This window comes from Haliotis cracherodii, unplaced genomic scaffold (assembly GCF_022045235.1).
Source record: "Haliotis cracherodii isolate W230 unplaced genomic scaffold, xgHalCrac1.p SCAF_9, whole genome shotgun sequence".
NCBI classification, from domain to species: Eukaryota; Metazoa; Mollusca; class Gastropoda; order Lepetellida; family Haliotidae; genus Haliotis; species Haliotis cracherodii.
In genome coordinates this window covers 15882435-15896315 of record NW_027266343.1, presented here as the reverse complement: position 1 = coordinate 15896315, position 13881 = coordinate 15882435, and the positions used below count along the sequence as shown (strand labels likewise).

Genomic DNA, 13881 nt, shown 5'->3' with positions numbered 1-13881 from the left:
CACTCATGGGTCGCATGACTCATCACGATCGATCTCCGCTACCTCGGTATATTCCCTCCTGTCAGAGTTTACAATCACAAGTAGTCCCAAGGATACGTGTTTTGTCCAACTTATGAGCCTACTCATCACATAGGTAATAAGAAAACATCGAGGTATCTTATGTTGAAACAATATATGTTTTGCGGTATAAAAGTAATCAAAACTTTGAGAAAAACCAGTGCAGCATGGACCAACTGGATTCATGACTTGTAAAATTGAACAACCTTACATCACCTGCCCAGGTGGCTCAGTGGGTTACAAAACAAAACATGATATGTGAGGTATAGTAGTATTAGTAACTCCTTGTGGGAGGGTTTACAATCATTTTGAATCTGATTTCAAGGGATTACAATTAAACTAATGCCCTCTATGGGGGAATTCAACCGTTTAAAAAAACACCTCATGGGGTTACACAAACACGTGTGAGGTTTATAAAGTCAGGTAAGGCTCTTCAATTTGCAGTCTTGGGTTACGTCCCTTAGGTTGGCCAGGGACTATGAGAGTTGTTTCCAATCCGTTTTCGCCCTGATAATGGTTCTCGGGTTTGTCACCATTCCCGTGTTTCTGGGTAATACAACAAAAGAACAATGAATAGTGTGGAATGTGAGAATAGTAGAGAAGGTGCATTTGTGCCTGTTCCAGGAAGTATTGAAGTATGCGTAAAGTGTTTGATAAACGTTTTATCAGCGCCCCTATGTCGTACTGTGTCAGCTGAATGTTAGAGAAAATTGAGTGAGTTAGAATTTAACGTCGCATCGCATTATTACAGCCATATAGCGACTGTTAGAGAAGTGAAGTGAAGTGAGGTTAGGTGAGGTTGAACATTGCGTTCAAAATTGTTTCACAAGCGACACGTGTGTCTGCTGTCTATATCCTTTTAAAGTCTCCCTGATGGAGGTGGGCAGGAGCTTGCATCATTACATCACTTCCTTGACGAAACAGTCATAGGTGAGGTGAAATTGGGTGTAACGTCGCATCGGAGATTATTGCAATTATATAGCTACGTTCATGCACGTGTGTGCGTATGTGACTGCTTGTACTTGTTCGGACTAATACCCATTTTATAGTGCTAGCCCACTAATACCTTGCCGCAGTTTAACATGAATACCCAACTCACACACAGTTTACCGACTCCGAGCTGCCCAGTCCTTGTTTTAGCCCCTTAATGCCGAGCACCAGGCAGGGTAACAACAAGTACGTTCTTTTAACGTCTTTTGGTATGACACGGCCGGGGCTCGCCGGGCGGACGCTCAACCACTAGACCACGGAGGCGGTCTGGATCCGTCAAAGCTAGAACGGATGGCGTCTGTCCTATAATATTACAAAGACACGGACACGCATAACTTCTTGGTCTTTCTTTATGCCACCACACTGAGGTTGGTGTTCCATATTGTCCCACCAGGTGAGTTTGCACCATTGCGGCTGGTGATAGTAAAAAGCGTCTAAAAGACTTAAAACACTTATCTTACTTCACAATAGTCTAGAAAAGGTCTTCAGCAACCCATACTTGCCGTAAAAGGTGACAATGCTTCTCGTAAGAGGCGACGAACGGGATCGGGTGGTCAGGTTCGCTATCTTGGTTGATGCATGTCATCGTATCCCAATTGCATGGATGGATGCTCACGATGTCAATCACTGCATTGTGTGGTTTAGACTCGATTTTTTACAGACCACAGTCATATCGCTGGAATATTGCTGAGTGCGGCGTTAAACAACAAACAAACAATCGTCCAGAAAACCTAATTTCAGATAGCATTGTTAAACCATCTTCATGAGATCAGTCATCTGAGAACTCCAAACAATAACTCCAACAGAGGACGAAAACGTTATTACGGCAGTGTCGACGTTTAATCCTAAAAATCAAAGTACTATGTCTATCCCACAATAACACTTACCTATTTTGACGTAAATACAAAAATAGGACACTTCTACAAAGTTCTACAAAGGTTAACTTCTGTGGAATGTTTAACAAGGAAAATACTCATAGATCCAATTTGTCATCATGTGCAAGTTGTTGGGACATTGTTATTAATAAACACATGCTAATGATGTGGTTGGAATTGTACACTGGATTTCATATGATTAAGGAAATGATTTTGTCGCTTTTATCTTTTATTAACATAATTCATTATTTCCGTCTGACTTCAAAAACATGTCACAGTTTCAATAAAGAACTTTCCCTGTCTCTCTTGCTCACCCTTTATCTCTATCTGTTAGTCTCCCTCTATCTCACACGCCTGCTCTTTCATCCCTTTCTCTTGATCCTCTCCCTCCATCTCACACGCCCTCTATCCCTTTCTCTTTATCCCCTCCCTCTATCTCACACGCCCTCTATCCCTTTCTCTTTATCTGTCAGCCTCCCTCTATCTCACACGCCCTCTATCCCTTTCTCTTTATCCTCTCCCTCCATCTCACACGCCCTCTATCCCTTTCTCTTTATCCTCTCCCTCCATCTCACACGCCCTCTATCCCTTTCTCTTGATCCTCTCCCTCTATCTCACACACCCTCTATCCCTTTCTCTTCATCCTCTCCCTCCATCACACACGCCTTCTATCCCTTTCTCTTCAGCCTCTCCCTCCACCTCACACGCCCTCTATCCCTTTCTCTTTATCCCCTCCCTACATCTCACGCGCCCTCTATCCCTTTCTCTTCATCCTCTCCCTCCACCTCACACGCCCTCTATCCCTTTCTCTTTATCCTCTCCCTCTATCTCACACGCCCTCTATCCCTTTCTCTTGATCCTCTCCCTCTATCTCACACACCCTCTATCCCTTTCTCTTCATCCTCTCCCTCCACCTCACACGCCCTCTATCCCTTTCTCTTTATCCCCTCCCTCTATTTCACACGCCCTCTATCCCTTTCTCTTCATCCTCTCCCTCTATCTCACACGCCCTCTATCCCTTTCTCTTGATCCTCTCCCTCTATCTCACACGCCCTCTATCCCTTTCTCTTTATCCTCTCCCTCCATCTCACGCGCCCTCTATCCCTTTCTCTTTATCCTCTCCCTCCATCTCACGCGCCCTCTATCCCTTTCTCTTGATCCTCTCCCTCAAACTCACACGCCCTCTATCTCACACGCCCTCTATCCCTTTCTCTTCATCCTCTCCCTCTATCTCACACGCCCTCTATCCCTTTCTCTTTATCCTCTCCCTCCATCTCACACGCCCTCTATCCCTTTCTCTTCATCCTCTCCCTCTATCTCACACGCCCTCTATCCCTTTCTCTTTATCCTCTCCCTCTATCTCACACGCCCTCTATCCCTTTCTCTTTATCCTCTCCCTCCATCTAACACGCCCCCTATCCCTTTCTCTTGATCCTCTCCCTCTATCTCACACACCCTCTATCCCTTTCTCTTCATCCTCTCCCTCCACCTCACACGCCCTCTATCCCTTTCTCTTTATCCCCTCCCTCTATTTCACACGCCCTCTATCCCTTTCTCTTCATCCTCTCCCTCTATCTCACACGCCCTCTATCCCTTTCTCTTGATCCTCTCCCTCTATCTCACACGCCCTCTATCCCTTTCTCTTTATCCTCTCCCTCCATCTCACGCGCCCTCTATCCCTTTCTCTTTATCCTCTCCCTCCATCTCACGCGCCCTCTATCCCTTTCTCTTGATCCTCTCCCTCAAACTCACACGCCCTCTATCTCACACGCCCTCTATCCCTTTCTCTTCATCCTCTCCCTCTATCTCACACGCCCTCTATCCCTTTCTCTTGATCCTCTCCCTCCATCTCACACGCCCTCTATCCCTTTCTCTTCATCCTCTCCCTCTATCTCACACGCCCTCTATCCCTTTCTCTTGATCCTCTCCCTCCATCTAACACGCCCCCTATCCCTTTCTCTTTATCCTCTCCCTCTATCTCACACGCCCTCTATCCCTTTCTCTTTATCCTCTCCCTCTATCTCACACGCCCTCTATCCCTTTCTCTTTATCCTCTCCCTCTATCTCACACACCCTCTATCCCTTTCTCTTTATCCTCTCCCTCTATCTCTCTCTCCCTTTCTCCCCTCCTCTTCCTCTCTTCTCTCTGTGTCTCGGAGCGGTCGGGTAGCCCAGTGGTTAAAGCATTCGCTCGTCACACTGAAAACATGGGTACGATATTGCTGGAATATTGCTAAAAGCGGTGTAAAACCATACTCACTCACTCATACTCTCTGTCTCTCTTTTTTTCTCTCTGTGTGTCTCTCTCTCGTTCGCTCTTTCTCTCTCTGCCTCTGTCTGTCTTTCCTTCCCTTTTTTCTCTGTCAGTCTCTGACTGCTGAACTGCCGCGGGGAGTGCACAGTTCTCAGGTGTCACGTGGTATGCTTGCATTGTTTGTCCGCCTTCGCTTAGTCACACCGAGGGTCGCACTTCATAAAACGTGTGCGGCTGAGTTTGATCACATGCTTGGAAGTTGAGGACCATTGCAGGCTCACAGAAATCTCATCTCCCAAGGACTTGTCCCAGGCCGAGTGAGTTTTCATACTTTTACTTTTTTTGGTATATGCAGCCATGAATTGATAAATCTACTGTACTCATATCACACCCGGCGCATTGCGAGACACGAAGCAAAAAGAGTATTGACACTTGGCAAAGTTAGCTGCAAGTAGAACACCACTTTTGTCAACGTGACCATTATATGCTCGAGACGAGATCGAGTGGGAACCAAACTGGCTGTGACTGTCACGGGATCTACTTTAGTTTCTGTTTAGTAGATCGGCAAATAAGCACGAGTTGAAAGGTCTGAACGAAGAGTAAAATCTATTCTGGAATCACAACTTAATCTAAACATAAAGATATACTTGAAGTATAGTCTACTGTGAACATGAAATTGCATGTCTACACAATTGTTCCATAGTTTATGTATGTGGCGGGTCATGTTCTGTTTAACCGGCCTCGGGAGGTAATTGAAGCTTAATTCGTTTTTTTACAGTTTCTATTTCTGCACATCCTTTGTTTTCCCTGCGTGTAAAGTCACCCTACCCCTCTCTCCGTGTTAGATTTCGGAGATAATGTACTTCCCTTTTGAGCAACACGGTGATTTCGTGTACGAGAGTTATCTCGTGAATTGGCATACGCACAGTTCGACCTCCCTGACATCGAACACACAATGCCATTTAGTAAAGTACAGATTCTAGTACTGGTGGTGGGACTCAACGCTTGTTTACAACGTTTGGTTACAACGCTTGGTTGCCTGCTGAGCCACATACGGGGATAACGTAAACACCAAACGTTTTGGAGGGCATAATTCGCGAAAATATTTGTTAAGAAATGTTTTTAGCGGAACATCTTATAGGGGACACGGATGAGACAATTGTCCCAGGCGCAGCAATTCGCTGTTTAGAGTTGTCTACCGTATGTGTGCCCGGAGCCTAGCTTCGTGTGTTCTATTCCCAGATTCCCAGATGCACCCTGCGTATGTTCTCTCGTTTGCCCCACGTGCACGTGACTGTCAGCACAGTGGTAGACATATAAGACCTGCAACATGTCGGGTTATCCTCCCACATTAGGCCAGCACGTTTGGATGTACCTGAAAATGTTCAAAGTTGCGTTATCTATCTATCGACATTAAACCAAACAGATTCACTCACGAGGATGAGCTGGCAATGTCGTTGTTAACCTTCTAGCACCTTACAGTCAGCTTGGGTTGTATATCCCCCAGGGAGCTGAGAATGATTGTTGAGTGCACACGGATCCAGTGACCTGGGGAATAATAACGATTTAAGTATCCCCCTCAGTGGTGTGGAAATATGCGCAATAAAAATTGCCTATTATCATCAATTGACGTTAACCTAAACACAAATTTCACAAATAATGGTGACTATCTATCGACGTTAAACCAAACACAATCCCTCAACTAAAGACGCCTATCTATCGACGTTAAACCAACCTCACTCCACTTAAGACGCCTATCTAGCGACGTTAAACCAAACACACTCATCTAAAGACGCATATCTATCGACGTCAAACCAAACTCACTCACTCAATTAAAGACGCATATCTATCGACGTTAAACCAACCTCACTCCACTAAAGACGCCTATCTAGCGACGCTTAACCAAACACAATCCCTCAACTAAAGACGCCTATCTATCGACGTTAAACTAAACACACTCACTCCACTAAAGACGTCTATCTAGCGCCGTTAATCCAAACACAATCCCTCAACTAAAGACGTCTCGCAAGCGACGTTAAACCAAACACACTCCACTAAAGACGCCCATCTATCGACGTCACACCAAACTCACTCACTCCACTAAAGACGTCTATCTAGTGACGTCAAACCAAGCACACGCAACTAAAGACGCCTATCTAGCGACGTTAAACCAAACAAACTCAACTAACGCCGTGATATTACTGGAATACTGTTAAAAGCGGCGTTAAACCCAACTCACTCATTCTGTTCTTATCACCATGTTAGCTGAGGGATGGGTAGGGCCATAGTTCAAGATGAATTCATGCTACACAAATATTAAAAGTATTAACATATTATCAAAGTAAAATGGATTACATCCTGTGGTCCCTGAACAATGAGGAAGTCCATGCTGTGTCAAACCTACCGGAAGAACCAGGATTGTCTGACACTCGTGACTCGGACGAATTTGTAACCTTTGGCCTCCGTTACAAAGAAATGACAAGCCATTCTGAGATGAGTGAGTGAGAATAGAACACTTTACTGTCCTAATACACTCTTAAAAAAACCCCCCAAAACGCAAGGTAGATTTTTAGTAATTTTATTGTACCTAATAAAGTCGATATATTTAATTCAATATCATAGACACAAATATGAAATTCTGGAGCTCGATAGTCACATGTTGTCGTTGTACAAAGGCATTGAAAACGGTTCATTGTCATGTCACATGAGGCCACAAGGCTGCGCTGAACTCAGTATCTCGTGTGACCGTCCCGGGCAGCAATCACGGTTCTACATCTCCTCGGCACTGACTGGTTAAGTGTGCAAATTCTGTCCTGCGGAATTCTGCGTGTAACGCGTTGGCCAGTTGTGGGGGTGTCTGCGGCGTGTTCTGACGTTGACGTAAACGTCGATCGAGCTCACCACAGAGGTGATCGATTGGGTTGAGATATCGAAGGGCAGGGCAAGACGTTGATGTTGACATTATGAAGGTAGTCTACCGTGGCACGAACTGTGTGCGGTGGAGCGTTGTCCTGTTAAAACAGCTCGATCTGGTGATCAATGATTGGAATAAGGTGAGGTTGAAGAATTTGATTCCTGTAGCGATTTGCTGTCAAATTTCCCTGAACCACAACCAAATCAGATCTCCTGGTGTGATGTGTTCTCCATCCCCCATCCTCCCCCCCCCCCCCCAACAGACCATGATACTCCGCCCTCCCCACACACACCATGATACTACCGCCACCGAAATTGTCGAATTCACGTACGCAATGTGGGGCAAAACGCTCATTTCGACGACGATAAACACGTTAGTCTTTCATCTCGCCGGTGAAGAAGAAATCGTGATTCATCGGTAACCAAATTCGTCTCCAGTTCTCAAATTCTAAGGCTGTAAGGCATGGCACCAACGTTAACGCACGCGTCGCTGTCGATGGATCTGTTGCAAAACAGGGACGATAACTGTTCTTCTGGGGTGGATTCCAGCCTCGCGAAGATGGTTCCTGACAGTCTGGTCCGATATTCTCCTCAAACCAGGGAGGCGTCCTGCAGTCTCCGTAGTTGCGATATTGCGATGACGCATGTTCCGATCGGCAGCGCTGAGTCTCGGCATTTTCGAACTTGAAAAATGTTGACAATTGAATCACTTATTGTCTTATGCTTCCCTTTATATAGCCACTAGCACGAGTTACGAATGTCATAACTTGCACGTGCAGTTTTCTTTACTGTTTTCCTCCATGACATTTGTAACGAGTGAGAAATCAATGCCGTTTAAGACATTGCAAATCGACAATGGCTGCGTTTTGACGCACCGTTTGTCGAATATTAGGCCACCAACATTTTCCAATAACATATATCTAATTTAATTACCGACGTAGTCCGGTTCAGTGAACTTCATACTACCTGTGAGTTTCTTTTTTTGAAGAGTGTATATCACGGCGATTCGGGCCGTGGAGTATCCTAGTGGTGAAGGCGCTCGCTCGTCACGATGAATACCCGGGTTCAAATCCGCTGTTGGAGCCAGTGAAAATGGTCTTTGGGCTTAATTCATGTGTCAGTCTGGTCCTGCATCGATCGTGTACAGAGCGTCATAGTATTGGTGACACAAGACTCTGTCTCTCTCACTTGACTCCCCAGAAGTTGAACCTGCGATATAAAATAATTTATGGGTAGCATGCGACAAAACACTTCACAGGGCTCAACACTGGTGGCAGGTTTGATAAAATAACTTACACTCGAATCGGTGTGTAACGCACACCCCTCTCCCATCCGCTGACCAAGATATTCACCTCTTATATCATACAAAACTAGGTTATGCTTCTATTGTTCACTCTAACATTGTTTGTGAACGCCTCAGGCGTACATAATTCACTCACCAACTCGCCAGCTCACTTACTAAAACACGCACGCACTCACTCACTCACTCATCCATTGGTTGACAATCCCACTCACTGTTGACAATGCAAGAATGATATGAACTATTTTCAATTCCCGTCTGTGCGAAGTTGCTTCCCGTAGTCCTACCAATAACCCACGATCGTGGGTTCGAACCCCAGGTTCGCCCAGTCTGTGTTCTTTGGTTTGTTACCACCATACCCGTACTCGTGGACTCCACCAAAAGGGTAAACCTCCCCCACTTCGGGCTTTCCAGCCACATCAAGCCGACACACAGTGATATAAATGAAATACGTCATTAGTGAGTGAGTGAGTATGGTTTTACGCCGCTTTTAGCAATATTCCAGCAATATCACGGCGGGGGACACCAGAAATGGGCTTCACACATTGTACCCATGTCGGGAATCGAACCCGGGTCTTCGGAAATACGGCATTAAGCTGCCCCACCCTCCTCACTCACTCGATTAAATTCGTATCCCTTTGAGAGTTGCAATAATTGATTGATTTCAATTTGGTGAATAACACGGGCTATTTTACAGTATTAAGTATTTCGTCAAATGTCACATTTTCCATTTGTAATGGTTTATAATTTCTGTTACAGTCCTGACAATGGACGTGTGGCGTCTTCGCGGCATCGTCTTTCTATTGGTCATCCCGCAAGCCTCGGCCAACGCAAATAAATGTCAGAAATATTGCGTTTGTAGCATGAAGAACCATAAAATGGCCTGTCATGGAGTGGCCCTTACCTATGTACCAAGAGCACCAACATACGTTAAGGAGTATGAACTGAGCAGCGCTAGTATTGGCCAGCTGACCAGAGAGCACATGAAGAACCTGACTGATTGTGGTCTCACAAACCTCGTCCTTAAGAATAACAGCATCACCGGTATTGACACCGATGCCTTTGTGGACCTGCATTATTTACAGAAACTGGCCTGGGAGCAGGATTCCTTTCCTCTTTCCGACTTTGAACAGTCAATAAAACAAGTTTCCCGTAACCTGAGTGATGTTTCGATATCAGCGTTCATCCTTGACAAGCATTCCACATCTGCGTCTAGCTTTCAACATCTTGAGAATCTTCAATCACTGAAGCTTAACATGCGTCAATTGAAATCGTTTAATGCAACAGGTTTGAGCAAATTGATCAGGTTGACTGGTTTGGACTTAAGTATGAATCGATTACGAAGCTTCTCGGTCACAGAGGTCGTATCAAACTTGAAACACTTGAATCTGGAGCGAAATGACTTGACGGAGGTTCCTCAACTTTGTTTAAACAAATCTGCTCCATCCATTCCCCAACTGAGCAAACTTATCCTACTTGACAACGCCATCCGAATTTTGGAAACTAGTGGTATATCCTGCTTGAAGAAAATAAAGAAGTTGGTTCTTTCACAAAATAGAATCGAGACTTTGAGCGATAATGTCTTTGCCGACTTCGCGGAACTCACAGAACTTCAATTGTCAAGGCTGACGTCGTTACAATATGTGGAAGATTTGGCGTTCAACTCGACATCTTTAACTAAAATACTTTTCACAGAGAATCCTAAACTGACAAAAAAGAAATTCAAGCCTGCTTCTTTGTTTTCTGAAACTCCTCGCCTGACAACACTTGACCTCACTAACACTAAGTTAGATATAAGCGTAATGGAGTTGAAGGCGTTACTTTTGACACTGACCAACGTCAAACACCTCACGATGCAGAGGACCCTTATCAAAGAACTTCCAACAGGAGTTTTTTCAAGACTAACACAGCTGGAGAATGCAACATTTTCAGGAAACATGTTAACAGGTTGGAATAAAGATGTCTTTGCCAATGTCACCAATATAAAGCGCATATTCTTTGACGGATGTAACATCAAGACAATAAATGAAAGCTCTCTGCCGTTGGAGTTCCGTCTGAGTGTGAAGGAAATTGATTTAGCTAATAACCCGTTCATCTGTACCTGTGATTTGTTGTGGTTCAAGACATGGATGGATCAAGTCAGGGCTAACGGGAGTATCGTGTTTTCCCAGTACCCGCACAGATACGAATGCAGATCGCCGAACATCAAACCTCTCAGACTTGCGGATTTCCATCCGACAGAAAAATCATGCACAGTCACAAAACTATACACAGTCATTCTGACAATTGTATTGTCTGCGAGCGTGGTCATCACTGTGACAGTGTTGGTAGTCTATCGGTATCGGTGGTACCTCCTCTACTGGATATCGCTGTTCAGACGACGACGACAAAACAAGGGTGAACCGGAAGAGAAACAATACGACGCCTTTGTCTCCTACAGCAACCCCGACGGGGACTGGGTCTACGACGAGCTTCTGAACTTCCTCGAGGGGGAGGTTGGGCTGAGTCTGTGTGAGCACAGCAGAGATTTCCCAATTGGTAGATACATCATCGACAACGTCATGGAGGCCTTGGACACCAGCAGGAAGACCATCTTGGTCATCTCCAACGAGTACATGAAGAGTGACTGGTGTCAGTTTGAGCTTCAGATGGCCCTGCACTCATTTCTGAAACACAAAATTGACATTGTGGTGATTCTACTTGACCAGATCAAAGCAGATCACGTTACGGCATCTCTTCGAGCTCTGATGATGTCAACAACTTTTATTCAATGGTGCGATGATTTTGAGGCCAAGGAACTTTTTAAGGAAAGGGTAAAAAAAATCATGTGTGAAGGAGACATTATTGGTCAGAGAGACCATACAGGCCATGATATACACGCAGATGCGGCAGATGACGATATCCTGTTGCCATGAAATTATAACGAATGAAATTATTCAACATAATTTTGTTATGGAGTGATATACATACATCATGGACCGCCTCCGTGGTCTAATGGTAGAGCGTCCGCCCGGAGAGCGGAAGGTCCGGGGTTCGATCCCCGGCCGCGCCATACCAAAAGACGTTAAAAGATGGTACTTGTTGTTACCCTGTCAGGCGCTCGTCATTAAGGGGCTAAAACAAGGACTGGTCGGCTCGAAGCCAGTATACTGTGTCTGAGTGTGGTATTCATGTTAAACTGCCGCATGGTATCTCAGTGTGCTAGCACTATAAATCGGCATCAGTCTAGACTAGTACAAGCAGCCACACACACACACACACACACACGTGCATGCACGTCGCTATATAAGTGCAATAATCTTGGACGTGACGTTAAACTCCATTTCACATCACCTCACCTCACCTCACCTCACATACATCATGCTGACAAGGGAGCATTAACACAAATATCTGGATGGTTTGTGCGACAAGGGATAGCGTTTGCGAAAGGGTTTCACATTTCATAGATATCGTAGGCTTACTGTGTACTGTTCATTAAAAATGCAGACGCCTGTTATTGATATTGCATGTCGCATTACAGTTTGAAAGAGAAAATATTTTACTAGCGCCATTGTTTAGAATATATAAAATATTTTACACCTGTAGATTCCGAGTGAGTGAGTATGGTTTTACGCCGCTTTTAGCAATATTTCAGCAATATCACGGCAGGGGACACCAGAAATGGGCTTTACACATTGTACCCATGTCAGGAATCGAACCCGGGTCTATCTGCTGACAACGAGTTGGCGGTGCACATGCTTTGGAAATCCTGCAATCGACCGAAATTTGCACGACAGTTTACGAACCGGATTTCGATTTGGGTGCGCGATTTTGATTGGACTATGCATAGACTCGTTAGTCACGCCTAAACGTAGCTCCATAATACCAGCCTAGTTCGGCAAGAGTGGAAACTGGACTTTTAAAGTCAGTTAACTCTCTTGCCTCGGGAAGATGACAAAAGCTGGTATATATATATAACAAGTGGTTTGATCCAATGTATGTTGATCTATTTATACTGGCGTGGCAGTAACTTATACCTGTGTTAGATTTGCCTTGTTCTTATCGCTGTTGCTAACTTGTGTATATTTGCCTGTTAGACGTATCTCACGCAGTGAGGGTCATATTGTTAATTGCGATACTTAAAGCCTTATTGCTTTAACTTGGTTATGATTTTCAAGTGTTGATAATCCCTCAGTTTGTTTGTCTTTGTCAATGCGTCTTTAATTATTAATTATGTATATGTACTTCACGTGTGTATAATGGCATCTGAAAAATCACGTTCTCTATGAACCTCTTTTAAAAGGTTCCTGTTCGTCACTCCAGCGTGGGTGGCGGTTCCTCTGTATTTGGGGTGTCATTTTAGCATGGACGGCGGTTCCTCTGTATGTTGGGGGTCACTCTAGCGTGGGTGGCGGTTCCTCTGTCTGTTGGGCGTTACTCTAGCGTGGACGACGGTTCCTCTGTATGTTGGGCGTCACTCTCGCGTGGACGGCGGTTCCTCTGTATGTTGGGTGTCACTTTAGCGTGGGTGGCGGTTCCTCTGTATGTTGGGGGTCACTCTAGCGTGGGTGGCGGTTCCTCTGTCTGTTGGGCGTTACTCTAGCGTGGACGGCGGTTCCTCTGTATGTTGGGCGTCACTCTCGCGTGGACAGCGGTTCCTCTGTATGTTGGGTGTCACTCTAGCGTGGGTGGCGGTTCCTCTGTATGTTGGGGGTCACTCTAGCGTGGGTGGCGGTTCCTCTGTCTGTTGGGCGTTACTCTAGCGTGGACGGCGGTTCCTCTGTATGTTGGGTGTCACTCTAGCGTGGACGGCGGTTCCTCTGTATGTTGGGCGTCACTCTCGCGTGGACGGCGGTTCCTCTGTATGTTGGGCGTCACTCTCGCGTGGACGGCGGTTCCTCTGTATGTTGGGCGTCACTCTCGCGTGGACGACGGTTCCTCTGTATGTTGGACGTCACTCTAGCGTGGACGGCGGTTCCTCTGTATGTTGGGTGTCACTCTAGCGTGGACGGCGGTTCCTCTGTATGTTGGACGTCACTCTAGCGTGGACGGCGGTTCCTCTGTATGTTGGGTGTCACTCTCGCGTGGACGACGGTTCCTCTGTATGTTGGACGTCACTCTAGCGTGGACGACGGTTCCTCTGTATGTTGGACGTCACTCTAGCGTGGACGGCGGTTCCTCTGTATGTTGGGTGTCACTCTAGCGTGGGTGGCGGTTCCTCTGTATGTTGGACGTCACTCTAGCGTGGACGGCGGTTCCTCTGTATGTTGGGTGTCACTCTCGCGTGGACGACGGTTCCTCTGTATGTTGGACGTCACTCTAGCGTGGACGGCGGTTCCTCTGTATGTTGGGTGTCACTCTCGCGTGGACGACGGTTCCTCTGTATGTTGGAGGTCACTCTCGCGTGGACGACGGTTCCTCTGTATGTTGGACGTCACTCTAGCGTGGACGGCGGTTCCTCTATGGCTGGGACTTATCGGATTGTAAAGCAAAAGAATATGCGTTTTGTCCGA

The 13881-nt window shown here is 45.8% G+C and overlaps 1 protein-coding gene across 1 annotated transcript; it reads left to right on the top strand.

Moving 5' to 3' along the window:
• Window positions 1–4440: 4440 nt before the first annotated feature.
• LOC139453117 (toll-like receptor 13) lies at window positions 4441–11304 on the top strand. Its single transcript, XM_071234744.1, has 2 exons — window positions 4441–4493; window positions 9149–11304. The coding sequence occupies exon 2, from the start codon at window positions 9157–9159 to the stop codon at window positions 11302–11304; it is 2148 nt and encodes a 715-aa protein (XP_071090845.1). The 5' UTR covers window positions 4441–4493; window positions 9149–9156.
• The last annotated feature ends 2577 nt before the right edge of the window (window positions 11305–13881 follow it).